The 25,367-nt window shown below is 48.9% G+C and overlaps 2 protein-coding genes across 9 annotated transcripts in view; both read left to right on the forward strand.

Annotated features, from left to right (window-relative positions):
• The window catches only part of LOC105464710 (alpha kinase 3), a 57,862-nt gene extending 48,985 nt beyond the window's left edge, over window positions 1-8,877 (forward strand). For all 5 annotated transcript variants that reach the window (XM_071100772.1, XM_024787625.2, XM_071100773.1 and 2 more), the window contains 5 exons: window positions 463-743; window positions 1,364-1,452; window positions 2,259-2,482; window positions 5,135-5,183; window positions 5,931-8,877. In XM_071100772.1, the coding sequence (XP_070956873.1) occupies window positions 463-743; window positions 1,364-1,452; window positions 2,259-2,482; window positions 5,135-5,183; window positions 5,931-6,276 (989 nt within the window). In that variant the 3' untranslated portion in view covers window positions 6,277-8,877. The remainder of the gene's footprint in view (window positions 1-462; window positions 744-1,363; window positions 1,453-2,258; window positions 2,483-5,134; window positions 5,184-5,930) is intronic.
• Window positions 8,878-21,732: 12,855 nt separating this feature from the next.
• LOC105464705 (solute carrier family 28 member 1) overlaps window positions 21,733-25,367 on the forward strand; it is a 68,164-nt gene continuing 64,529 nt past the window's right edge. For 3 of the 4 annotated variants that reach the window (XR_011626230.1, XM_071100779.1, XM_071100777.1), the window contains exons 1-3: window positions 21,733-21,782; window positions 23,989-24,102; window positions 25,060-25,171. Coding sequence is in view for 3 of the 4 variants with exons in the window: in XM_071100779.1 (XP_070956880.1) it covers window positions 25,076-25,171 (96 nt within the window). In the remaining variant the exon portion in view is untranslated. Of the gene's footprint in view, window positions 21,783-23,988; window positions 24,103-25,031; window positions 25,172-25,367 lie in introns of all 4 variants that reach the window. The other variant, XM_071100778.1, reaches the window with a different exon arrangement.

Here is a 25,367-nt window from a genome sequence, read left to right on the forward strand (position 1 = left end):
GGAAATTATATTTAACAGTCACAATTTGGGCACTCACTGCTGCTGGATTTGTCCTGCAAACTTTTTGTTTCAGTCAAACATGTTGGTTGAAATGGAGTCATGTATTCATCTAATCAAAACAATGAATTCTAAAACAAAGTAATTCTGGTATTCTGTATTGATTGCTATTGCCACAGAAAACCCCTGCCTTCCACAAACGCATCCTTTGTGGAAGGCAGGGGTTATGTGATGGATACCACACGGGTATCACTAGATGGCAGGGGTTGAATCAAGTAGAGTTTCTGCCCCAAGGAGCTCATAGTCTGGTAGGGACTCAATGTGCCCAAAGAGCAGGCGTGAACAGAAAGTGAGCCCAGCAGGTTGGCAGGGTGGGAGGCTCTTCTGGCCTTTTCCTTCCCTGCAAGCCCCACGTTGGTCAGACAGGAGCTCCTGGTGTCCCACATTTCTCCTGTTCCCCTTCAGTTGGAGAAGAGATTGAGATGACCCCTATGGTATTTGCTAAGGGTCTGGCTGACTCTGGCTGCTGGGGGGACAAGCTCTTTGGGCGACTGGTAAGCGAGGAGCTCCGAGGGGGTGGATATGGGTGTGTCCTTCGGAAGGCCTCCCAGGCCAAGGTCATCTACGGACTGGAACCCATCTTCGAGTCGGGCCGCACGTGCATCATCAAGGTGTCCAGCCTGCTTGTGTTTGGGCCCAGCAGTGAGACTTCTCTCGTGGGCAGAAACTACGATGTCACCATCCAGGTACTATGTCCCATCTTCACGCCCCATCCCTTTACTCACTCACCCCCTACCCTTTCCCAGCCCAGGTCCTGTTGGGATGCCCAGTATCAAGGCAGAAGGCATCTCAATCTCAACCTTAGGAGGCTCCTAGGATGGACCTTGTGGAAGGCCTGAGATGCAGCCCAGAATTCAGATGCTTGGCCTCAGAGAGCTTGAGAGCTTCAAAACAACTTGGGCCATAGTTTTCAAACTCTGTATTTACAGCAGAAACCTTCCCCCTGCTCCATACATAATCTCTCATGGAAGCCTTGTTTATATGTGGGATGAAAGGGGTGTGCTGTGGGTGGGGTGGACCGTCTTCCTGGTTCTCCACAGAGTGGTCTCTGGGGCACTGTCACATATCATTAGAACTCCTGAAAATAGTTTGGAAATCACTTTGAAAATCTCAGTTTGAAAAGAAGTCGAAAGCCACTTGTTATACAAAAGAGGAAAATGAGGTGCAGAGTGGGGAGCAGGGAGGAGTAAGCCCTTCCTCCCCCAGGGCTGGGATCCTCCTCTCGGTTCCCTAACAGAATAGGGGTAGACACAGTGGAGGACTGGGGAATTTCTTTGCTGACCATATTTGGTTCCCTCATCCACAGGGGTGCAAGATCCAGAACATGAGTAGGGAGTACTGCAAAATCTTCGCAGCAGAAGCCCGGGCCGCACCTGGCTTTGGGGAGGTGCCTGAGTAAGTACGCGGTGAGGAGGACGTGCAGTGTGCAGCACTGTTGCCTTGGGCTTCTGCAAAGACAGTGATTTCACAGCCTCCCAGGGGCAACCTGGGTTATGCCCATGTGCAGATAGGCTCACAGCCCCGTGCTCAGCTCAGTGGCCTCACAAAAATCTAGAAATAGAGACCTCATTTACTTCCCACTTGAGAAAAGCCTCTGCTCTGGACTTGAGTCTCCTCCTGCCCACCCCAGTTCCTCATTCTTTAGCGCCGATGTTGCTGATTGCAGAGTTTGGGCACAGCAGTTTCTGGGACTCCATGAAGGTGATGGGGTGGGCTAAGCTAGACAGGCTGGTCAGGACCCTTCTGTGGTAGGCAGGCGGAGTCAGTGTGGATTTTTGTAGGAGTCAGCTATAAATGGCAATTGTTTCCATTTTGAGACTTGAACTCCAACCTTTGCGTACCTGGGGTCCCACTGGCAGAGAACCACAATCTGGTTGAATCCTCTCTAAAGGTGCTCCTTCTGTTTGACATATACGTGCCTCAGTCCCTCACCCAAGCCACACAATCTGCCTATGCCCATAGCAGGGTTTTGTTCTAATCCCACTAACCAGGAGAATGGACAGGACTCTGAAGCCAAAAATACCATTTCCTTTCCTGAACTCAGGGTGGAGTTGCTTTCCTTTGCTGTCCTTTGGGCTCAGAGTTGAGAATTCCATTCTTGGAAGGGCCCTTCTTTTAGGTCCAAGAATACAGAATTGGATGGGAGGGAGGAGTTCTCTGGGCCATACTTCCTGCTTACTGCAAGGTGAAACTATGTTTAGGATCATCCCACTGTATCTGATCTACCGGCCTGCAAACAATATCCCATATGCTACCCTGGAGGAAGACCTGGGCAAGCCCCTGGAGTCTTACTGTTCCCGGGAATGGGGCTCTGCTGGGGCTGTGACAGCATCTAGCAGCTCTGAGGCCATGCAGAAATGCCAGACCTTCCAGCACTGGTTGTATCAGTGGACAAATGGCAGCTTCCTTGTCACAGATTTGGCAGGTATGAAGGTGTAAGGGTGCGTGGGTGTGCATGTGCATGGATGTGAAAGCATGCAGAGGAGGCAGAGCCACAGTGCTTGACTAATCGTTTACAAAGCACCTTTGTCTTTATTCTTTTTTGCTTTTCACAATAATCTTGTAAAGTAGATTGGACAGGGACCATTTTGCACGCAACCCTAATACATACCTCATGTAGCCTAGTCTATCACTGCAGTTGCATTTAAAGGAGCACAGTCCAGGCTCAATTAAAATTAAAAAGGAATTTATTTCAAAGATCATTACATGGGGTCTAATTCAAAACCCACAACCACCCTTTTCAAAACCTCCCTTCTTCCCTTCCCTGCAGCTTTGCTGTAGACTTTCTCACTCTCCAAACTTCCCAAACTCTCCCTTCCATTTGAGCACAGTAGCTTTACTGTCTCTCCTCCTCCTCCATCTTTGTTAGCTTTTTGTTATGTAAAGCAACTTAGTCTCGCTTCTTTTCAGTTTTACTCCTATGCCCCTCATTACCCAGAACTCCCCAATAAAGGAAGGCCAGCAGGCATGAACCCTCCTTCCTTCTTCAACCAGCTCTCTCCAGGCCTACTGTCTTTAAGCAGAACTGGACAGGGGAGAGGAACAGAGAAAATGCTTAAGGGAAGGAAAGGTTGCTGGGATTATCATGCATTATTAAATCTTGTCTCTGTGGTAAATAAGTGAGAAAACTAAAGACCAGAGATATAAAACTGACTCAAATGTGTGTTTCACTGGGATTAAATTGTACAATAATTATTATATATATAACTCCGTATACTGGGGGGAGGGAGGGCTAGGTAACATTAAGCCATTATCAGTCAACCTCTTTGTTAACTTACATATTCATGCTTCCATCCTTTTTCCATCCAACCACTACTAAATATTGAAAAAATAAAAAGTTGAATTAGGAATAGTCATTGTCCTCAAGAAGCTGTGATGAGTAGACCAGTTTCTACTATAAGATGATAACGTGGTATAGTAGAAAGGTTTTAGAGTCGGCTGGGCGTGGGGGCTCACACCTGTAATCCCAGCACTTTGGGAGGCCAAGGAGGGTGGATCACTTGAGGCCAGGAGTTTGAGACCAGCCTGGCCAACACAGCAAAACCCCATCTCTACTAAAAATCCAGGCATGGTGGGGCATGTCTGTAATTCCAGCTACTTGGGAGGGTGAAGCTTGAGAATTGTTTGAACCCGGGAGGCAGAGGTTGCAGTGAGCCAAGATTGCACCACTGCACTCCAGCCTGGGCGACAGAGCGAGACGCCATCTCAAAAAAATAATAAAGAAAAAAATAAATTTGATTTATGTCAAAGCCCCATTCTCTTCTAGCTGAGTTTGTTTTCAAAGAAGAAAACTGAAGTTCACATTGGTTAGGTCATTCAATCTCTCTGAGCTTCAGTTTCCTTTCCCTCTTTAGGAATAATGTCTCTCCTACCTAGCATTCAGATTTTTTATGAGGATTAAATGAGACTGTATTTGTGAAGACCTTCTACAAACTAAAATTCTGTGCAAATGAGAGAGATCATCATTATTACACAAAATGGAATGCTATGAATGCCAAAAGAGAAATGACAAAGAAATTAATATTTATCACATTACTCCTATGTTTCAGACACTAAGTTAGAGTCCTACACATATTATGATATTCTCAATACCCTGTAAGATGGTCATTACTATCCTTACCTTTATACTTGAAGATTAGAGATATGAAGTGACTTGTCGAGTTCCCACAGCTCAAAAGTGATAGAGCTGAAATGTAAATCTGGGTCTGTCTGACTCTAAAGGCCACAATTGTTGTTGTCTATCATATGATGGTACTCAGCCCTGTTAGTGAAAGGCAAGTTCCTAGCAAAATGCTCTGGACAGATTGAAAATGGGGGAAAGAACATCCTAAACCTAATGTGTGAATGCTAAGATACCTGGGTGGCCTGACCACAGTGAAAACGTTTTTCTCTATCATCATTTTGCCTGACTCCAAGGCTGTCTTAACCTGGAAGACCATCTTAGCTTCTTGTTTGCTTGCTGCCTTTGTAAGTGGTGCAGAAACCAATCTTCTGTAGTGTTGCATTTCCGCTGGTCTACCCCTGATTTATCCTCTCATTCCCATCTGTCTCTTTTGTCTGCACAAACTACTGATCTGTTCAGAGGAAGAAGGTTTTAGCTCAAAGCCAGAGGCCAGTCCAGGTTGTGACCTGGTCTAATCCAGTAGAGGCAGGATTGCATAGCTGGAAGAGTTTTGGCTCTAGGAATCCAAAAAAGCTGAACCCTTATTTTAAGTCAAATGGCCATTGCCCATAGCCAGAGCTCAATTATTGAATGACTGAGTATGACTTTGTTCAAGTCATTTAACTCTGAGCTTATCCTCCTCACTTGTAAAAATACGAATAGTATTCCTAGTAATAATCCAGAGACCTGCACGCTGTGAGACAGGCTGGTGGTGATGACCCATGAGAAGATGCTTGAAGACACACCTGCACTGACACCCAGGAAGTTGATGCCAGCTTGGGCTGGTTCTAAGCCCCCATGTCTCCAGTAGGAAAAGATGTGGTTCTAAGCCCCCCACTATCTCTTCCTGCAGGAGACGTGGGGGCTTAGAACCAGCCCAGGCTGGCATCAACTCCCAACTTTCTCTCTTTTCAGGGGTTGACTGGAAGATGACTGATGTGCAGATTGCTACCAAACTTCGAGGGTGAGTGGTTCTTGGGGACAGAATGCCCTCTGGGGGTCTTCTCTGGGTGTAAAATGTCCTAAGTCCTTCTGGTTCTCCATCCCTGAGGTGCTGGACCTGGGGCCAAGTGGTCCCAGACACACCCATGGCCATGTGGTAACATCCTAGAGGCTACTGGTCCCCACACCTTATCTCTGGCCTGGTGTGGCAGCTATTACTGATGCCACACATGGGGTCCCCTGCAATTCACAGCTCACACATACTCCTCCCTTCTCGCTTGAGGATGGTTGCCAAGGTGCCGATGAGTAAGGGCCCTGTGATTAGAGTGTGGACCTCAAGTCTGCTCCAATTTATGTTAAGAAGCTAAGCCATCCTTATGCCAGTTAAAGTCCTGCGTGATGGATTCCATGTGTCAGGGTGTAATAAGACCACAGTTTTAAAACTGAGGCCTTGGGCTAGGCATAGTGGCTCATGCCTATAACCCTAGCACTTTGGGAGGCTGAGGAGGGAGGATTTCTTGAGCCCAGGAGTTTGAGACCAGCCTGGGCCAAGTAGAGAGACTCTGTCTCTATTTTTTAAAAAAAGAAAAATTGAGGTTTTGGCTGCTGCCACCTGAGGTAGCGCCCAAGGGAGACTCCCCATCACCCTCAGATAGGGTAGAATGTACCCTGAGCACAACATCCTGATGATGGCCACCCCAGAGTCAGCCCCCCAAGGAACTGTGTCTGTGGTTGGGACCCCCACTCAGCTCTTCCTGTCTGGTTGCAGATACCAGGGCCTCAAGGAAAGCTGCTTCCCTGCCCTGCTGGACCGGTTCGCCTCCTCCCACCAGTGCAACGCCTACTGTGAGCTGCTGGGGCTAACACCCCTCAAGGGCCCTGAGGTGGCCCACCCCCAAGCCAAAGCCAAAGGCTCTAAGAGTCCATCTGCTGGCAGGAAAGGCTCCCAACTGAGTCCTCAGCCCCAGAAGAAAGGCCTCCCTAGTCCTCAGGGCACCCGGAAGAGTGCTGCAAGTTCCAAGGCTGCCCCTCAGGCCTCAGAGCCAGTTGCCGCTCAGTTGTTGGGACAGCCTCCCACCCAAGAGGAGGGCTCCAAGGCCCAGGGCATGCGGTAGCCTCAAGAGGAGGCTGGGGGCCTCCACCCGGCAGCAGACCAACCAGGAAGCAGCTTGAACTGGAAGGAGACTTTCCAAAAATGGAACTAACTGGAGAAGGTACACGAAGGAGGCACCACTTGGGGACCTCTCTGAGCAGGCTCTCGTGAATCAGCTCCTCATCAGATGGTTTTGGTGCATGGCACATAGCCCACTGGCCTCTTCTGGTGCCACTGTCACCCAAGGTTCCCAGGCCTCAAGCAGGCCCCACCTCCGAGTGCCTGGCAGCCTAGGCCCTCCTTGAAGTTTACACTTTGCCACTGCTGGAGGCTCCCCTGAGTCCTCTGCATGAGTTCTGCACCCCAAGCCCTTGCCCCAGCCCAGTCAGGCAGCAGATGTTATAATCTGAGTGAGGACATGCAGGCCAGCATTTACTCCCCTGCCTTTGCCTGGCCCTGATCTCGCCTGTCCTCAGGGCTCCAGACTTCCTCTGCTAGTCTGGCCTGGTGACTCTCAGGGTATCTTCTCCTTCCAGCTACTTTGGCTCACTGATCTCAGCTTACCCTGCAACTAACCTGTCCTTGAGCCCAGATGGGGCTCAGGGCCCTTCCAGAGCCTGTCACGTCCTTGTGCAGTGGCCTTTGATGATGTGTGTTCATGCTCTTCCCCCTTCACTCACTCGCCTGCTTCCCATGCTCCCTTGCACCCCCTGGCCACATCCCTGTCTTAGGGCCCAGCTGCAGCCTGCTGCCTGCCCTTCATGACTCTGCGCATGGCCCTTTGCTTGAGGGCTCCCCACTCCCTGCCTACCAATACCCAGGTGAGGAACAGAACCTCTGGCATCTCACCCCACTTCAGTACTCTCTTCCCCAACTTCTCTTGGGCTCTTTGCTCATGAGGTGAGAGCTGGCATGAGGGCTGTGTCAGCAGCTGTAGCCAGAGACAGGTGTTGACTCTGAGAGACCTTGCACTCCACACTGAAAGGAAGTGGGGTCACAGTGAATTTCACATGCCCTCTCAACCAGGAGTGGAGGGCTAGGTCCCTTCCCCATGGGGAGTACACTTGGGTGTTGGAGGGATGCAGTCTATCCATGCACTTGGGTGGAGGAGAGTCTCTGTGCCTGGGAATTAGGACTCCTGCCCCAACTATAGCTCTTGATTCTGGGGTCCCAGCTCTGGACCTCATGTATGGGCTCCCAAGGACCCAGCAGCCTGGGTCCTTCCAGAGCATCCCTCCCAGAGGCCTGGGATGGGGTAGGTCTGCAGCTAGCCTGCTCCCCTTGGAATGCAATAAAGGCAGCATTGTGTGCCCTGCTTGCCCTCATCTGGTGTGGTTGGAGGTCCACGGAGTCAGGGTCCCCCTCTCCCAGGCAGGCTCTCTGAGGGCATTCTGTAGTCCCAGGCCCACTGGAAAAATGAATCTATATTTTGGTTCCTGGGCCGAAGTTCAGTCGCAGTCTTCTGTGGCCACAGAAAGACAGCCTGTGCTTCTTGCACAATTGAGCTGCTGCTGTGTGCCCCTTAGCAGGGTGTCTGGGGACTTATGCCTTTGGAATTGCTCTTCATTCAGAAGAGGAACACAAAGGAAGCCATCCAGGAAGAAAGCGCAGAGCTGGGGGCTCTGGAAACGCCCTGTGTCTCTGGCTACAGCAAGACGAGCCCAGGAGCCCACCAGCACCTGCCTCTCAGCTACTTGCTGACCACTTCCTGCTTCTCAAGCTGCAGAGAAGCTTTTCATTCCCACCCCCACCCGGAGCCTCCCCTTGCTTACATTTCCCCTGTATGGTAACATCTCTGACTTCTCTACCTCCTCTGTGCTCAGGTCACTCCACATCTTCTGCCCCAGTGTGTCCCCACCTCTCCCAGCCTGTATATCCAGGTTACTTTGGTGAACTGAGAGCTGGAGTACTGTTCATTCATTTATTCATTCACCCACTCATTCAGCAGACATATACTGAGCGCTACTTTATGCCAGACCCTGAGCTGGCAGATGTTTGGAGGCAAAGATGTGTGAGGCCATCTCAGGAGGGACTACCTGTTAGGATTCTTGAGTTTTGACCAACAGAAATGAACTTGGACCAACTTAAGCAAGGAAAAAGGATTCATGGGAAAGATGCTCGGATAGCTCACAGAACCAAAAGAATAGCTGAACAATTGGCCTTGGGAAGGGTGGGAGCTGGGGCAGCTCCAAGGCTTGCCTCCCAGGAGCTGCTATGGTTGGCGTAGCTTGCCATCGGTTCTAGTGGGTCCTCTTCCACTCAAGATTCAAATTCCAAGTGAAGGAATCTGGCCTGGAGCTCAGGGCTTCATAGAGCGGGAGGGAGGCAGTTTTCCAAAGGACGCGGACTCTTACCAGAAGAATGGTGGAGTGCGGAAGGGTAGAAAGGGTTTGGTAGGCAAACCCTGAAGATGCTCCTAACACACATGCTGTTCTTCCCAGCTCATGTATGATGACTCTCCCACATATAATCAAAACCACATTTCCCTCTGCTTAGGGAATTCAAGATCATATCTAACCTCGAATTCCAGGGGTAATGACACGGCTCCTATTCTCCAAAGTCCATTGTCAATAGGGATAATCTCCCTCTTTCAGTGTTACCACAATTCCATTTTGAAATTCTACAACCTGTAGATTAACCATATTCAACCAAAATTATATAATCCAGCAAGAAAGGAAGAATGGGTAAAGTCTACAGTCCATTTCTAGAACTGGTCATGAGAACTCATGTTTATGATGATGGACTTTTAATCTGGTGGAGTGACCCAAACCTTCCGTTCTGAAGCTCCTTAGTGGTCCTACCTGTGTGACAGGCATTTACTATTGGACATGGCAGTCCCAGGACGAACTCCAGGAATCCCCCCATGTCCATCTCTACTCCTGCCCCCTTTTACGTAACAGCAATCATATTTTCCCTTGAAAGGGTTAATCATTCTAGATACTCCCATGACCTCTTTATAATGAGCCTGAAATGGCCCGGTGGCTGCCTCAGCTTCCAATTCAGTTGAACTGCTACTACGTCTTTGAGGATGTGCTCCTTGCTGGGGGACTAAACTCTCCACACCAGCCCGGTCCCAAACCTCAGGTGTAAGAAAAACATTGAGATCTAGCAATAGCAGGGCCGTCTCTACACTGCGTCCTATCCCTGAAGGAGAAACAGCGCCAGGTATGGTTGCCAGCTCCAAGCGCATGCTGCCTCCTGCAGTCCTGACCCAGCCTCTAGGGGTGTTGTTTCTAGTGCCATAGTTGAATTTTCAACAAACCATTTCACCACACTCTCAAGCCAGCTGCTGCTGGTTTGTGGGTTCCTGAGAGGATGAGTGAATGCCTACCCATCAACCCATTACTCTTCTTTTAGCTGTAAAGGGAATTCTGTGGTTGGGTGCAGTATGTAAGGAGGTCACATGATGTTTATGGCATTTGATAATTCCGTGGATATTGATGGCAGGAGACGCGTGATGGGTTAGAAAAGCAAATTCAAATCCAGAACGAGGGCCCAAAAGGGCCAAGACAAATTACTGCCCCTCTCAGAGCCACAAATGTAGAAAGGGGGAAGCTCAGCAGTATGGCGGGAGGAAGCACTGTGGAGAGTGAGTGAGCTACCCACACATGACCTGCTGGTGCCTTCAGAGCCCTAGCCTGGAGCGACAGTGTCCCATTGATAACAGAGTACACTGGCTATACCAGACTTTACGGCTAGGTGGTCAGATAACCATTTCACGAGGGGCAGCATGGCCAACGAGTGTGCCAGGGCCAAGTGTTTAGGTTCCCCCAGAGCCCAGTGGTGAGCCAGAGGGGCATTTTGCACAAGGATAATGGTTACTTGTCGGCCAGAGCATCGCTTGACTCCAAATCCTGGGTTCTCCTATCATATTTTCTTGTCAGGACTTACTGCAAGCTATATATGGCTCCCCGGTATGCCACCAATGGACAGATACCTCACGTACCATTGACCTGCCAGGTCACATGGCCTGATGGCAGAGCTGGCTGCACGAAAGACTTTCCCAGCTGGAATGCCTTCGCCTGCTCTAGGCCCACCCCAAAGCTGGCAGCGTTCTAGGTCAGTTGGTAAATGGGTTAGAACAAGATGCCCCAAAGTGACATATATTGCTTGGAATTAGGCCTTAGTGGTGAGGGATTCAACATACAGTCATTTGTCCTACATTATGAAGGAAACATTCTGACCTCAAACAGATCCCTCAACCCCTAGAACTTTATAGAAGGGGCAGACCTTGGCATTTTCACATGATTTATCTCCCACTCGGATTCACATATGTTTGACCAAGGCACTAGGCAGCTGCCGATTTCCCATCCCTCCTGTAGTTCCAGATGAATGGATACAGATCCCTTTGGGGAAGGTTGCAAGGAAAGTTCACAACATGCATCTAAGCGTTAAGTTTTTCCTTCAAAAAGACATTTGACTTCCTCTCCATTTAAGGTCTGGAAATCAAGTGGGAGATATTGACTTTGGCACTTGAGACAGACCTGTTGACCCAGAAATCTTTAGTTAAGGTCATTACTAGGCCATATCCTAGGGGCATCTGGCCTTTTTCATTCCTGGGACCCACAGCTCAAGGTCTGATTTCCATGTCCTGCCCATTACGATGAGCACCCTATTTTGTTCCTTCTGTCTATCTCAGCTGCTGAGATCAGGGAGCCCACATTCCCAGCAGCTCTTCCAAGCAGCCTCCCAGGCCTAGAGAGGAAAATCAGTGGAGCCTTGTGAATTTATTTGTCATAAATTCACAAGAAGGGAGCTCATCTTCTGGGTCCTGCCAGAGGGCACTGAGGGGGTTGATGGGCTGGGTGCATGCCAGGGACCCAATCAAGCATTTTTATCTTCTGAAATCTTTGAATTCCTGCCTTTCTTGGATGTTTGGTCTTTTGATATAATTTAGCATGGGCCAACATTTGGTCCAGATTAAAATAGTAAGAACTGTATCTGGCAATTTGAGCTTTTACATAGAATGTAGAATCGCTGGTGAGTGAATATATCAATAAAGACAACCTGAACCAAAATTATGTCTTGGTCATACAGCCTTTAAAAGGTCCACCACAGCCTGGGCAACATAGGGAGACTCTGTCTCTACAAACAAAACAAAACAAAACAAAAAAAATTAACCAGGCGTTGGGGTTCATGCCTATGGTCTTAGCTATTTAGGGAGCTGAGGTGGGAGGACTGTTTGGGCCAGGAGATCGAGGCTGCAGTGAGCTGAGATCACACCACTGCGCTCCAGCCTGGGCAACACAGCGAGACCCTGTCTCAAAAAACAAAAAAAAGTCCACCAATGTACCCTATGTTTTTTGACAATGTATTTGCCAGTTCATGCAGTTTCTTCAGAATATCAGTATTCTCTTTCCTGATCTGATGAAGACTCTCAACCCCTGGGATATGCTAAGTGTGGGTTCTGGTTACTGGTATAACTTGTGGTGTCGGGCAGGAGGGAAACTGTTTGCTTTCTTTTTTTATTATTATTATTACACTTTAAGTTCTAGGGTACATGTGCATAACGTGCAGGTTTGTTACATAGGTTATACATGTGCCACGGTGGTTTGCTGCACCCATCAACCTGTCATTCATATTAGGTATTTCTCCTAATGCCCTCCCTCCCCCAGCCCCCCACCCACTGAGAGGCCCCAGTGTGTGATGTTCCCTGCCCTGTGTCCATGTGTTCTCATTGTTCAACTATCTCTTATGAGTGAGAACATGCGGTGTTTGGTTTTCTGTCCTTGTGATATTTTGCTGAGAGTGATGGGGAAAGTGCTTTGTTCTGCAAGAGAGAGGTACACCTTTTCTAGTAGTGGAGTTTGGAAGGAAATATTTCTGGAGGGCTGTCCTATTTATGTCCTTTGAATACTCCCAGATATCATTAATCCAATTGACAGGATGCCACCCTTTTTTGAAACCGAATGAGGTTATGAATTCAATTGGTGGTGAATCTAGCAATTTTGCAGAATCAGACTCTGGGTTTGTTTTTAAACAAACTCTATGGCTCCAAGCCATAAGGGAATTTCTACCCAGTAATAGAAAGGTCCTGAGTTTCATTCCATGCCTTGAGGTGGGAGGATTTTAACGATCATCCTCTAGCTTCGTTTTGTGCATGTGTGACAGGGTGTCACCCAGGCTGGAGTGCAGTGGCGCACTCTTGGGCTCACTGCAACCTCTGCCTCTGGGTTCGAGTGATTCTCATGCCTCGGCCTCTGAGTAGCTGGGACTCCAGGCATCCACCACCGTACCCTGCTAAATTTTTTTTGTATTTTTAGTAGAGTCAGGGCTTCACCATGTTGACCAGGCTGGTCTCAAACTCCTGGCCTCAAGTGATCTGTTTGCCTTGGCCTCCCAAAGTCCTGGGATTACAGGCATGAGCCACTGTGCCCAGCCCATCGTCTAGCTTTAAAAAGTATCCAGTGATGTACAAAGGCTGCTACTTTCCCATCCCTGAATAGGAACAGGAGTTTCAATGCTCTTCACCCTATCTTACCTCCATAACCAATTCCAAAACCCCTGTTATTTCCTGGGAAAAGGAGAGAGTCCATGTCCTTTAACATCTTCCCTGTGAATGTCACCATCAGTTACAGTTCTCTGACTGCCAGCAATAAACTGGCTCTAACTTAAGTAAGAACAAAAGGATGCCAGGGTAACCCACTGGTCTGAAAGAAGAATTGAATGACAAGCCTAGGGGACAATGGTAACCAGGGCAGCTCTGAGGACTTTGGCCTGAGGAACTTGCTGACCATCACCCTAAGTGCACCCTTCTCATGACTCAATCCCAACTGCCTTTTGTTACTGTGTGTCTCCACTCAAGAAGGAGAATTGGATTGGCCTGGCTTGAGTCACATGTATCCCTGAGGCCTGGGGCAGCAGAGGTACTGTGGGAAAGAGGGGTGATTTCTGCCCACCCCCCACCAACCAAAAAAACAAAAAAACAAAAAACCGGAGGGGGTAGTAATGTTACCGGAAAAACTGTTAGTACAGAATACGAAGTAAGAGAGTCCTAGCTCATTCCAACCCCAGAGAGCAGCCACTGGAAATGGGAAAGATGCTCTCAACACAAGGGTTATCACCATGGAGAGGCCTTCAGGCTGGGGCCCAAGAGGCCTTGATGAGTGGCACTAAATTGGGAAATTTACCCCAGGGGAGGGTCTGGGTTTTAGTTTTGTAACTTGATACCCCTGAGTTGATCACTGAGGGAGGCTATCTCATTCTGGTTAAATTTACAGTAAAATGGAACTTACACATGAAAAACTCACCTTGCTAATTTTCAGTGAGAGGATCACTTGAGCCCAGGAGTTTGAGACCCTGTCTCTATTTAAAAAATCAAATTTGGCTGGGCACGGTGGTTCACGCCTATAATCCCAGCACTTTGGGAGGCTGAAGTGAGTGGATCACCTGAGGTCAGGAGTTTGAGACCAGCCTGGCCAACATGGTGAAACACCGTCTCTACTAAAAATACAAAAATTAGCCGGGCGAGGTGGCAGGCACCTGTAGTCCCAGCTACTTGGGAGGCTGAGGCAGGAGAATCGCTTGAACCCGGGAGGCAGAGGTTGCAGTGAGCCAAGATTGTGCCACTGCACTCCAGCTTGGGCAACAGAGCGAGACTCTGTCTCCAAAATAAATAAATAAAATTTTTTTTTAAATGAGAAATTTAATCATTCAATAGACTGGACACTGTGTTTACCTGATAGTCAATTATCCTCTTCTTCTGAAGGGAATGGTTCAAGAAAATGCAAATTCTCAGATTTGGTGAGCTTAGGATGTCATCGAAACAGGCTCCTCCAGCTCTCTGCTCTGCCCTGCCAGCCGACGCGGGAGGAATAATTGATCCCCAGTGGAATATTATGAGAAGAACTGAGAATAGTAATGTAAAGCTAAATCTTTGTTATATAGAGAGTCAATAGATAATGTCTAAAGTTGAAAATAAAGGCTGGACACTATGGCTCATGCCTGCAATCTCAACACTTTGGGAGGTTGAGACAGGAGGATCACTTGAGCCCAGGAGTTTGAAGCCAACCTGGGCAACATAGTGAAACCCTGTCTTTAGACAAAATAAATTAGCCAGGTGTGGTGGCGTGTGACTGTAATCCCAGCTACTTGGGAGGCTGAGGCAGGAGGATCACTTGGGCCCAGGAGATTGAGGCTGCAATGAGCCATAATCATGCCACGGCACTCCAGCCTGGGCAACAATAAATGAATAGATGATAGATAGATAGATAGATAGATAGATAGATAGATAGATAGACAGACAGACAGACAGACAGACAGAAGATAAATAAGTAAATTAATAAAAATAGTAGCTATATTGATATTTTAATATCTATCATCTATGTATCTATTATCTATTTTATGTATAGAAGTTGCTAACAGATGCCAGGTGCAGTGGCTCACGGCTGTAATCCCAGCACTTTGGGAGGCTGAGGCAGGAGGATTACGAGGTTAGGAGTTCGAGACCAGCCTGGCCAGCATGGTGAAACCATGTCTGTACCTAAAATACAAAAAATTAGCCGGGTATGGTGGCGCATGCCTGTAGTCCCCGCTACTCGGGAGGCTGCACTCCAGCCTGGGTGACAGAGTGACACTCCCTCTCAAAAAAAGAAAAAATAAATAAAAAAGAAAAGAAAAAAAGAAGTTGCTACTAGAAGTGAAAAAACAAGAATGACTTGTTTGTAATTGGGTGGGATTTGGGGGGCAACAGAGTTGGCCTCTGGCTTCCTGCGCTCTGGTCTCCCGAAGCCTGTCTAGTGGTGAGCTTCTGTTCAACTTCCTTTGCTGGTCCCTTCTTTGGACCTTTCTTGAAATGGAAAGGCCAACAAAGCGACTCCAACCACCTCCTTCTGCTTCAGGAGCTGCCTTAGTGGATTGGGTGCCTCTCAACTGAGGCAAATCCAAGCTGCGTTGTTAAGTTTCAGTGGTGGATACAAGATGTCTAGAATTCAATGGGATGGCAGTGTCTGTCTTGAAGAGGCTCTTGGTGTTTGGGCTGGAGCTACCTCTGGACAGGAGGCGCCCCCTACTGACATCCAGAGGCCCTGGAAACTCACTTCCCATGTCTGATCTCAGAACTGACCGGGTTCAGAGATGGCCCTTTCTTATTATTTCCAAAGGGTCTCAGGGGACACACCACACATGAAGGCGAAGGATCCTCACCCTGGAATTTGAGACACATTCCTGGATGGTAGAGTTTCAACAGGACGTGACTACATGGATTTCTGGGCTGAGGTAGTGTCCAGTCAACCACTCTGGACACTGGACTTTTTTTTGAAACTGAGTCTCGCTTTGTCACCCAGGCTGGAGTGCAGTGGCACAATCTCAGCTCACTGCAACATCTGCTTCCAGGATTCAAGCGATTCTCCTGCCTCAGCCTCCCAAGTAGCTGGGATTACAAGCATGTGCTACAACGCCTGGCTAATTATTGTATGTTTAGTAGAGACAGGGTTTCACCATGTTGGCCAGGCTGGTCTTGAACTCCTAACCTCAGGTGATCCTCCCACCTCAGCCTCCCAAAGTGCTAGGATGACAGGCATGAGCCACCGCACTCGGCCTGGCCACTGGCTTTTGAGTGGTTGGAGTAGTGCACCCAGGCTCAGCGTGGGACACATTCCTGTGGAGTCCAGCCAGCTGACAGTTCTGACCAAATTAAATACTCTGTTTTCACACTAAACTGCCTTGGTTCCACCAAACCCCTGATAAAGATTCTCATTGGAACAAAGCTGTGGACAAAGCCAGGGTCCTCCCTAAGACTAACCCACTTCAAGGCAGGCAGAATGCCTACAGGGGAGAAGCCCTGCCTTGTCATGGGCCCATGCCTGCGGTGGTCCACAGGAGCCTGCACCCTGCTTCCAGCCAACAGAAACAATCTATTCCTACCTGTAGTGGATGCTGCTGGTGCCCTGCCCAGATGCCCTTTACCGCAGGGAGCCCGTCCCCCAGGCGCTATTAGTTGGTAGCAACTCACAGCTGCCCCTTCTCTGAAGCATGCTGGGGTAGCTCAGAGAAAAAGAATCAGAGAATAAGAATCAACTGCTCCAGGCCAGGCGCAGTGGCTCACTCCTGTAATCCCAGCACTTTGGGAGGCCAAGGTGGGTGGATCACAAGGTCAGGAGATTGAGACCATCCTGGTTAACACGGTGAAACTCCGTCTCTACTAAAAATACAAAAAATTAGCCAAGTGTGGTGGCGGGTGCCTGTAGTCCCAGCTACTCGGGAGGCTGAGGCAGGAGAATGGCGTGAACCAGGGAGGTGGAGCTTGCAGTGAGCTGAGATCGCGCCACTTCACTCCAGCCTGAGCGAGAGAGCGAGACTGTGTCTCAAAAAAAAAAGAAAAGAAAAGAAAAAAGAATCAACTGCTCCAAGAGCACACATTTCGAAGCATTGTCCTGAGCCAAATGGAAACCACCTCACCTGAGAGGCAATCCCCACTTCCACTCTTAATCCTTGCCCCCATCCTTGGCCCATGACTAGCACTGCTACGAAAGGCTGTCCTTGCTTCACCTCAAAGTGGAACTAACTCCATGGGAGATTTTGGGCTCTAGAGTGTCTCTGTGGGATCAGACTAAAGCCAAGCCTCAGCCGAGACCACACTGCTGCTTCTTCCCCTAGCCCTATTCTGCCTCCCTTTCCCCCTTCTCCCAAGAATACTCCCCCATAAATCACTTGAACAGAATCCCCGTCTCAGGCTAAGGAATCTGCATAAGATCCATCTGGCATCCTGCTGTGCTGGCTCTCGCTGACAGAGAAATTTCACTGGGACTCTTTTCTTTTCTTTTCTTTTCTTTTCTTTTCTTTTCTTTTCTTTTCTTTTCTTTTCTTTTCTTTTCTTTCCTTTCCTTTCCTTTCTCTTTCTCTTTTCTCTTCTTTTCTTTTCCCTTTCCTTTCTCTCTCTTTCTTTCTTTTTCCTTCCTTCCTTCCTTCCTTCCTTCCTTCCTTCCTTCCTTCCTCCCTCCCTCCCTCCCTCCCTCCCTCCCTCCCTCCCTTCCTTCCTTCCTCTTTCCTTTCTCTCTCTCTCTTTCTTTCTTTTTTTTTTCAGGATCTTGCTGTATTGCCCAGGCTGGAGTGCAGTGGTATTATCATGGCTCACTGCAGCCTCGAACTCCAGGACTCAAGCAATACTCCCACCTCAGCCTCCCAAGTAGCCAGGGCCACAGGCATGCGCTACCACACTGGCGGCTCTTCTTTTTTTCTTTTTTTTTTCTTTTTGGAAATAGAGCCTTGCTCTGTCGCCCAGGCTGCGGTGCAGTGGTGTGATCTTGGTTCACTATAACCTCCGCCTCCTGGGCTCAAGCAATTCTCCTTCCTCAGCCTCCCAAGTAGCTGAGACTACAGGTATGCACCATCATGCCCACCTAATTTTTATATTTTTAGTAGAGACTGGATTTCACCATGTTGATCAGGCTGGTCTTGAACTCCTGACCTCAAGTGATCTGCCCGCCTTGGCCTCCCAAAGTGCTAGGATCACAGGCGTGAGCCACTGCATGAGGGCTCATCTTTTCTATCGTGGCAAAACGTATAGCCTTGGAGCAGCTGAATTCTTATTCAGGATATAGGGCTGACTGCCCAGTAAATCAACCCTTGCAAAATTCACACTGGGTCTTACCCAGGAAGTCATTCAGAGGCACAGTAACCCTGATGACACAGAGTCTGACCAGAGAACACAGTCCACAGCAGTAGAGTCCAAGCGTGGGTCCAGAATCCATCCTGCCTGCTGTGCAGCCAATGAGATGGTCACATGGGGCAGACACCTCAAGAGCCAGCTCAGATCTTCCAAATACTAGCATGCAGTGCGGTGGCCCCTGGCTTTACCTCAGGCTGGCCAACTTCTCAATAGTTGCTCCCTTTCTGGTACTGGCTCCCCAGTCACACTCTTCCATGGAGGACAGGTAGGGGAAGCGGTAGCCAGTGCCTACCTCACTGGGTTATTGTGAGGGTTCATTGAGATAGTGCAGGTAAGGCTTTTATCACAGATCCTGGCATCTGCCAAGCTCTTAAGTGTGCCAGCTGGTACCATTGTTGTCACCATCTCCTGGAACTACAGGATCCATCTCAGGGCCCCTCACACACTGCTCTTCCCCTCCAACCTGTGAGCTCCAGTGCCTCTCCATTTCCTGAGGGTGGGGTGGCTAACAAAGCTCTCTGCCCAAGCCCCTGAGTACTACATTTCCAGCTCTCATCCCTGTGGGGACCAGCACTGCCCTGGGGAAGGAGACTGGTGGGAACCAACAGGAAATGCTACAGCTGAGGCTCCCAGCCCATGAGCTGGCCAGTATTGAGCTTCTGTGATGGGTCAGGTTTCCACGGCCACAGAACACAGCCCTGGGAATCAGGAACCTTTCTTGCTTCTATAGGCGTAGTGAAATGGAAAGGAGTGTTTCTTTTTTTTTTTTTTTTTTTTTTTTTTTTTTTTTTTTTTTTTTTTTTTTTTTTGAGACGGAGTCTCGCTCTGTAGCCCAGGCTGGAGTGCAGTGGCCGGATCTCAGCTCACTGCAAGCTCCGCCTCCTGGGTTCACGCCATTCTCCGCCCTCAGCCTCCCGAGTAGCTGGGACTACAGGCGCCTGCCACCTCGCCCGGCTAGTTTTTTGTATTTCTTAGTAGAGACGGGGTTTCACCGTGTTAGCCAGGATGGTCTCGATCTCCTGACCTCGTGATCCGCCCGTCTCGGCCTCCCAAAGTGCTGGGATTACAGGCTTGAGCCACCGCGCCCGGCCGGAAAGGAGTGTTTCTAAGTGAGTCATGGTGTCTGATTGGCAGGCCCATCCAGGAAGAACAGTGAGATTACCAGTGAGAGTAGAGTGAAAGACGCAGCCACGCCTTTGACTCCACAGCAGGACACCAGGTGTCCGTTTTTGTTCTACCTAACAATTGTATTGAATTTGTGGTGCCCTACTTGTCAGCACTTCTGTATGGACCCTGCTGGTCTTTGGTAAATTGTTTTCCTGGCTCCTCCCAGGAGGCCTTAAGTCCTCTCCATGATTACTCCTGTAAAAGTATCTGGCTTCGCCCTTAGGCCCAGTGAGGGCCATATCAGACCACTTCTCTGACAGGGGGAGAAGATGGAACAATCACGGAATCATTTTTGCCTGTATAGCGAATCAGCTTATCAACTGTGACTTGATCAATAAGGCAAAGGAAATCCAAATTAATAGTCTCCACGGCCCCCGCCAATAGCTGGAGGAAGTGTACTTTAGAAGGAAGATATAGCTTTTAGTATAAAACCTGTAATAGACAGGAACATAACCCCTGAACCCAAGAGCATAACATGAATTAAGACCCTTGGTTTGCAGAACATCTTGATCTGGATCAAACTGAAAAGGAACTATCTCAGTTTCTCACTATATGAAAAGCTGGTATGAGGCTGGGCACAGTGGCTTACACCTGTAATCCCAGCACTTTGGGAGACTGGGGCAGGAGGATCACTTGAGCCCAGAAGTTCTAGACCTGGGCAACATGGTAAGACCCCATCTCTACAAAATAAGTAAATAAATAAATATTAGAATAACTGGGATGAAATTTTTTAAAAACAGAAAAAAATTAGCTGGCGTATGGTGCACAGCTGTAGTCCCAGCTACTCTGGAGGCTGAGGTGGGAGGATTGCTGGGAGGTCAAGACTGTAGTGAGCTGATTTTGTGCCACTGCACGCCAGCCAGGGAGACAGAGTGAGACCCTGTCTCAAAAATAAATAAATAAACAACTAAATAAATAAAATGCTAATATGAGCTGGAGAGGCAAGAGGAATAGAAGGTAAAACAACAACAAGGGAAATACACTTTATAAGTGCAATCAATTAAATATTAAATATTTGGGAACAGTGATCTCTGAACTGCTTGGGTAAAATTTGCCCTGCCTGGTGGCCTTAAGCACTCCTGCAGGTGGGGCCAGGCATCCTAGTTCTACCAGGCCTCTTGCTGCTGCCGTAGATGAGCCCCAGACTTGGCCTTGCATTTTGTATTGGATAATGACCATGTGTGCCCAGATGTTCTCAGTGAGTAGAGTGGGTCAAGGAGTAAACTATATCAGAGACCATTGGATAATCATGCCAAGCAGACTGGGGGATTCCAGCCTTTGGGGTACTGGAATGCTTTCTTCTCCTGGGACCAGCTGAACTGGCTCTGTAGTTGCCAGGAGAGCAGTGTGCTCTAACACTTAGGCTAGTCCATTCCCACAGGAAAACTAGAAGAGTTACAAGTAAAGAGTATAAAAGCCCAAGGTATTTCTTTAGTCTTTGTATTTAACTATATGTCATCATTTTTTTGTTTGCTTTGTTTTGTTTTTTAAAACAGGTTCTCACTCCTGTCGCCCAGGCTGGAGTGCAGTGGTGTGATTATGGTTCACTGCAGCCTTGACTTCCCAGGCTTAAATGATCCTCCCACCTCAGCCTCCCAAGTGACTGGGATTACAGGTGCACGCCACCACATCTGTCTAATTTTTTCTATTTTTTTTGTAGAGACAGGGTCTCCCTATGTTGCCCAGGCTTGTCTTGAAGTCCTGGGCTCAAGCGATCTACCCGCCTTGGCCTCCCAAAGTGCTAGGATTATTGCTACTTTCCAATATTTCTACTACAGACTACAGGAAGTCCATTTTTCAATGCCAAATGCAGAAGAAAAAGTTGTATGGATGCCCTTTCTGCCAATCATCCCAGGTTTAGGAGAGAAGAATGATGAGGTCATGTTCATGGAACTTGATGAGGGATGAGCCTCTTTATTTGCCCAGTGCTTGGATACACAAATCAATGCAACGAAAGAGACCTTGCCTGTGAAGAGCTAAGAAATGAATGTGGGCAGAATCATGAGAAGAAAATAAAGGGGTTGCTGAGCAACTCTTCTGATAGTTCTTGTGCTTTTGAATGTTTCACTCACTACTTATAAAATAACCTATTATGTCAGAGCCTGGCGAGAAGGAATTCTCTCCAACTCTTTGACTAATCATTCCCTAAAACAGGAGGTGGCCTGCAGAAGAACTAAAACCAGAAAAGTTAGGTGGTTGCCTCTGAGGAATGGGACAGAGTTGGAGGGGCAGAGCAGCCCCTTTACTGTCAACCCCTCTGAGCTCTGCTGGATGGTGAGGGAAATTATCTATGCATATTTATGTGGTCCTCTCCCCACTCTGCCCTGGCCTAGCTCAGCTCTGGGTCTCACTCAGCGGGCCCCAGTGGGTGTGCCGGGCCTCAGAGACTGTTTCCTCAGGAAACAGGCCACCAAGAAGCCCAGGGATGTGCTGAGGTCCTACAGCTGGATGGGCGCAGCCCGGACACCTGAGGTCCTCTAGCTGTTGGTCTTTCCCTGGGGTCTCCACCCCAATCTATCCAGCCTCCCAACTCCCCAGCCTGTGACTTTTCGCCAAATTCCACCTGAAAAGGGGCTGGGATCCTTACTGGGGGCTGGGATCCTTGCTGGCCGTGCCTCCTTGAGGGGAGGAGCAGGGGAGAAGCCCGGAGTATCCTGGCCTGGAGGAGGGGAGCAGTGTGTCAGAACAGCCCCGGATGACACCCGGGACAGCAATAACACCTGCCAGCCTGGTGCTGCTGGACTCCCTGCCAGGTACTTCCCAAGTAGGAGCACATTGACTCCTCATAGGTTCTAGTACCCACCACCAGTTGAGGCAGCAAGTTAACTTTGACAGTCAGGAGTAGAGACCTTTGGGCTCCAAGCTCAAGATCCACCCCAAGACACACAGCCCATTAAATCCTTGTTGTAGAGATTAGGGCCAACAACGATGTTGGTTATAAGCTGCAATGTCGGGAATGTTTCGAAGCAAGCATGGTTGCTGCTGGACGTGTTGTGCTCCTGGCTTCCCTCTGGATGCCGACAGAAACAAGGGTGAGAGTTAACGACAGTAGGAGAGGAGGGAAGGCGGGACTGGAGAAAGGAGGGGAAGTGGGTAGCATGGGGCAAAGTGGAAAAGCAGGTGGTGTCCTTTTTTCCTTCACTGGGGCTTGGTGAAGATCCCTTCAAGGACAGCTTCGGGCCCATCCCAGTGGTGGCCACCCACAGAGACAGGAGTCCTGCTCAGAGACAACATTTAGTTTTCTTTTTTTTCTTTTTTTTGAGGTAGAGTCTCACTCTGTCGCCCAGCCTGGAGCTCAGTGGCGTGATCTCTGCTCACTGCAGCCTCCACCTGTCAGGTTCAAGCAATTCTCCTGCCTCAGCCTCCCGAGTAGCTGGGACTACAGACACCTGCCACTATGCTTGGCTAATTTTTGTATTTTTAGTAGAGAGGGGGTTTCACCATGTTGGCCAGGCTGGTCTCAAACTCCTGGCCTCAAGTGATGTGACCGCCTTGGCCTCCCAAAGTGCTGGGAGTACAGGTGTGAGGCACCGCATCCGCCCCTCCCCCCATCTTTTTTTTAAAGGTAGAGTCTTGCTTTTTGGCTAGTTTTCAATCAAGGTAACACATGGGCTCTCAACAGTGTGTGGAATACTGCTAGAATAATGAAATTATGAGAACACTGTTACTGTGTGATCCCCTGTTGGAAAATGAATAACATAAAATAATACACATTTAGGAAAAAAAAAGTGGAGAGAAAAGGCTGGGTGCAGTGGCTCACGCCTGTAATCCCGGCACTTTGGGAGGCCGAGGTGGGTGGATCACCTGAGGTCGGGAGTTCGAGACCAGCCTGACCAACATGGAGAAACCCTGTCTTTACTAAAAATACAAAATTAACCAGGCGTGGTGGTGCATGCCTGTAATCCCAGCTACTTGGGAGGCTGAGGCAGGAGAATCGCTTGAATCTGGGAGGTAGAGGTTGTGGTGAGCCAAGGTCGCACCACTGCACTCCAGCCTGGGCAACAAGAGTGAAATTCCATCTCAAAAAAAAAAAAAAAAGAAAAAGAAAAATGCCACAAACTCAACAGTGGTCATCCCTGGGGGCTCAGACTCTGGGGATTTAAACCCTCATTCTGTATATTTCTCCAGTGTTTCAATGTTTAGTGATGCACTTGTAATGTTTTGGTAATTCAAATGACAGATGAAGAAAAAATGTTTTCAAAGAGAGGGGGTATCCATCCACCATCCTCCCCAAACTTCCAAAACAACCAGGATGTGCCAGTACTAGGAAGTATTTATGCATCATAAAGGATTTTGTCCTGAGTGCATACCATTAATTATTAAAGAGATATTGTCAATCCCATCAGATGAGTTTAATGTTTAGTTTGAGGACTGAAAAACTAAAGCGTTCAGTCCTTCACTTTGCACCCTGTTGGCTTAGGCATTCATTTAACAAAGATGAAATGAAGGGGAAATGGTGTGATTTGGTTTTGTTTTCTTGACAGACCTGAAACACTTTTACTATTTCTGACAGCTACACTGCTTTCCTCATTTTCCAGCATAGGAAAATTGGTTGCTGTTGTAATAAATCCCCATTAGGTGAGAAAGGGAGATAGATCAAGATGCAAAATGAAAGATAAAATGCAAAAAGCTAACAGCCTGGCTGGGGAAAGGAGGCCACAGGAGGCAAGGAGGGGGAGGGAAATAATCACATAGGTGGCTTCCTGGAAGAGGTGACCTTAGTAGGCCTGGAAGAGGTCAGTTTGGGAACTGGGGAGAGGGCAGAGGAGGGCATCTCTGCTGGAGAAGCAGCAGCCAGTGGGCAGGAGCTGCAGGGAGCCAGGTTGCAAGTGGGTCTGCTTCCTGTATCCCTGAGACGGGGTTGGGGTTCCCACCCCGGCTGTGGCCCTGGCCTCTGGGGAGGCGCTGGGCAGAACTGGGTGGCAGGCCCAACCTACTCCGACCCTGGACTCTGCCCAGGAATTTCTGCTGAAGTGACAAGGCAAGCCAGAGCAAAAGCAGGTTGGATCCAGCTTGTCCCCACAAAGACGTGTTCTTCTCTCTCTCTGAGAGCGACCTGTTCACCGCAGATACGTGAGTAGAAACAGGGCCCTGCCTCTGTGTGCGCCGCTGTGTGTCTGTGTGTGATCTGGGGCATTTCCAGGCTCCGCCTGTGTGTGTGCATGCACGTACACGAGTCTCTGAGTATGTCAGCCTAACTGGGCTTACATTTGGATGGAGTAGGGCATTCCCCAAGGGGAGAAAAAGGAGTGGGAACAAGAGTAGGGAGAGAGGAGGTGTTAGTTAGCACTCTTATTTACAGAGGAATTTAAGCCTATGAACTGAGCTTCAGCAAAAAATGAACTATATTGATTTTTGCAATGGAAAAGTCCAGGGGTAGGATTGGTTTCAGGTATAGTTGGATCCAGGGACTGGAATGATGCCTTTAAGGATGTTGCACCTCCATCTTTCAGAGATGGAAAAGTAGAATACAATGAAGATCTCGCTTAATGGTAATAGTTTTAACCCATTGTAGGGAGTGATGAAAGCTAGGTCCTCTCTTCAGAAAAATGCCTGTATCAGATACATATGCATGCTGTATATAATTCCTTACTTTCCTTCTCTATGAAGTGGACAGAATTTGCTGTTTCTGCCTGGAACTCCCAGAGTTCACAAGGACTTGCCACTCATAGGTTCAGATGTGGGTGCAGGCTGGGGTGGTGGTTCATACCTGTAATCCCAACACTTTGGGAGGCTAAGGTGGGAGGACTGCTTGAGCCCAGGAGTTGGAGACCAGCCTGGGCAACATAGGGAGACCCAGTCTCTAGAAAAAGGAAGGGGTACCTCATCCATGTGCTGGGAAGCCAAGGCTGCAGTCCCAGTCACAAGGAGGGGTGAGCTCTGGGATGGCACAGGTGGCCCCCAGGCAGGGCTCTGGCTGTGCCAGGCATCTGCTCCCCCAACTCCGCCCTCTCCCACTTGCCCAGGCCCCTAACCTGGGCCCTGCCTGGCCTCCCTCTCAGCGCTGGGCCTCGCTGATTTGTCTTTCAGCTGGAAGGTCTGGAACATGGAGAACGACCCCTCAGGACGAAGACAGTCCATCTCTCTCACACCTGTGGCCAAGGGTCTGGAGAACATGGGGGCTGATTTCTTGGAAAGCCTGGTCTGTACCCTTCCCCATCAGTCATCCTGACCCCTCAACCTCTTTGACTTGAGTCTGGCTGCCGAGGGGGTGAGGCTTTTGCTCACCACCTTCCCTCACACCCCATTCTTCTGCCTCCTTCTCACCTCCTTGCTCACACAGTTAGGAACCTCCCAGTGTGTTGGCCTCCTCAACACAAGGCAGCCCCCTTTATTTC

The sequence above is a fragment of the Macaca nemestrina genome, chromosome 7 (genome assembly GCF_043159975.1).
Source record: "Macaca nemestrina isolate mMacNem1 chromosome 7, mMacNem.hap1, whole genome shotgun sequence".
Lineage (NCBI taxonomy): Eukaryota > Metazoa > Chordata > Mammalia > Primates > Cercopithecidae > Macaca > Macaca nemestrina.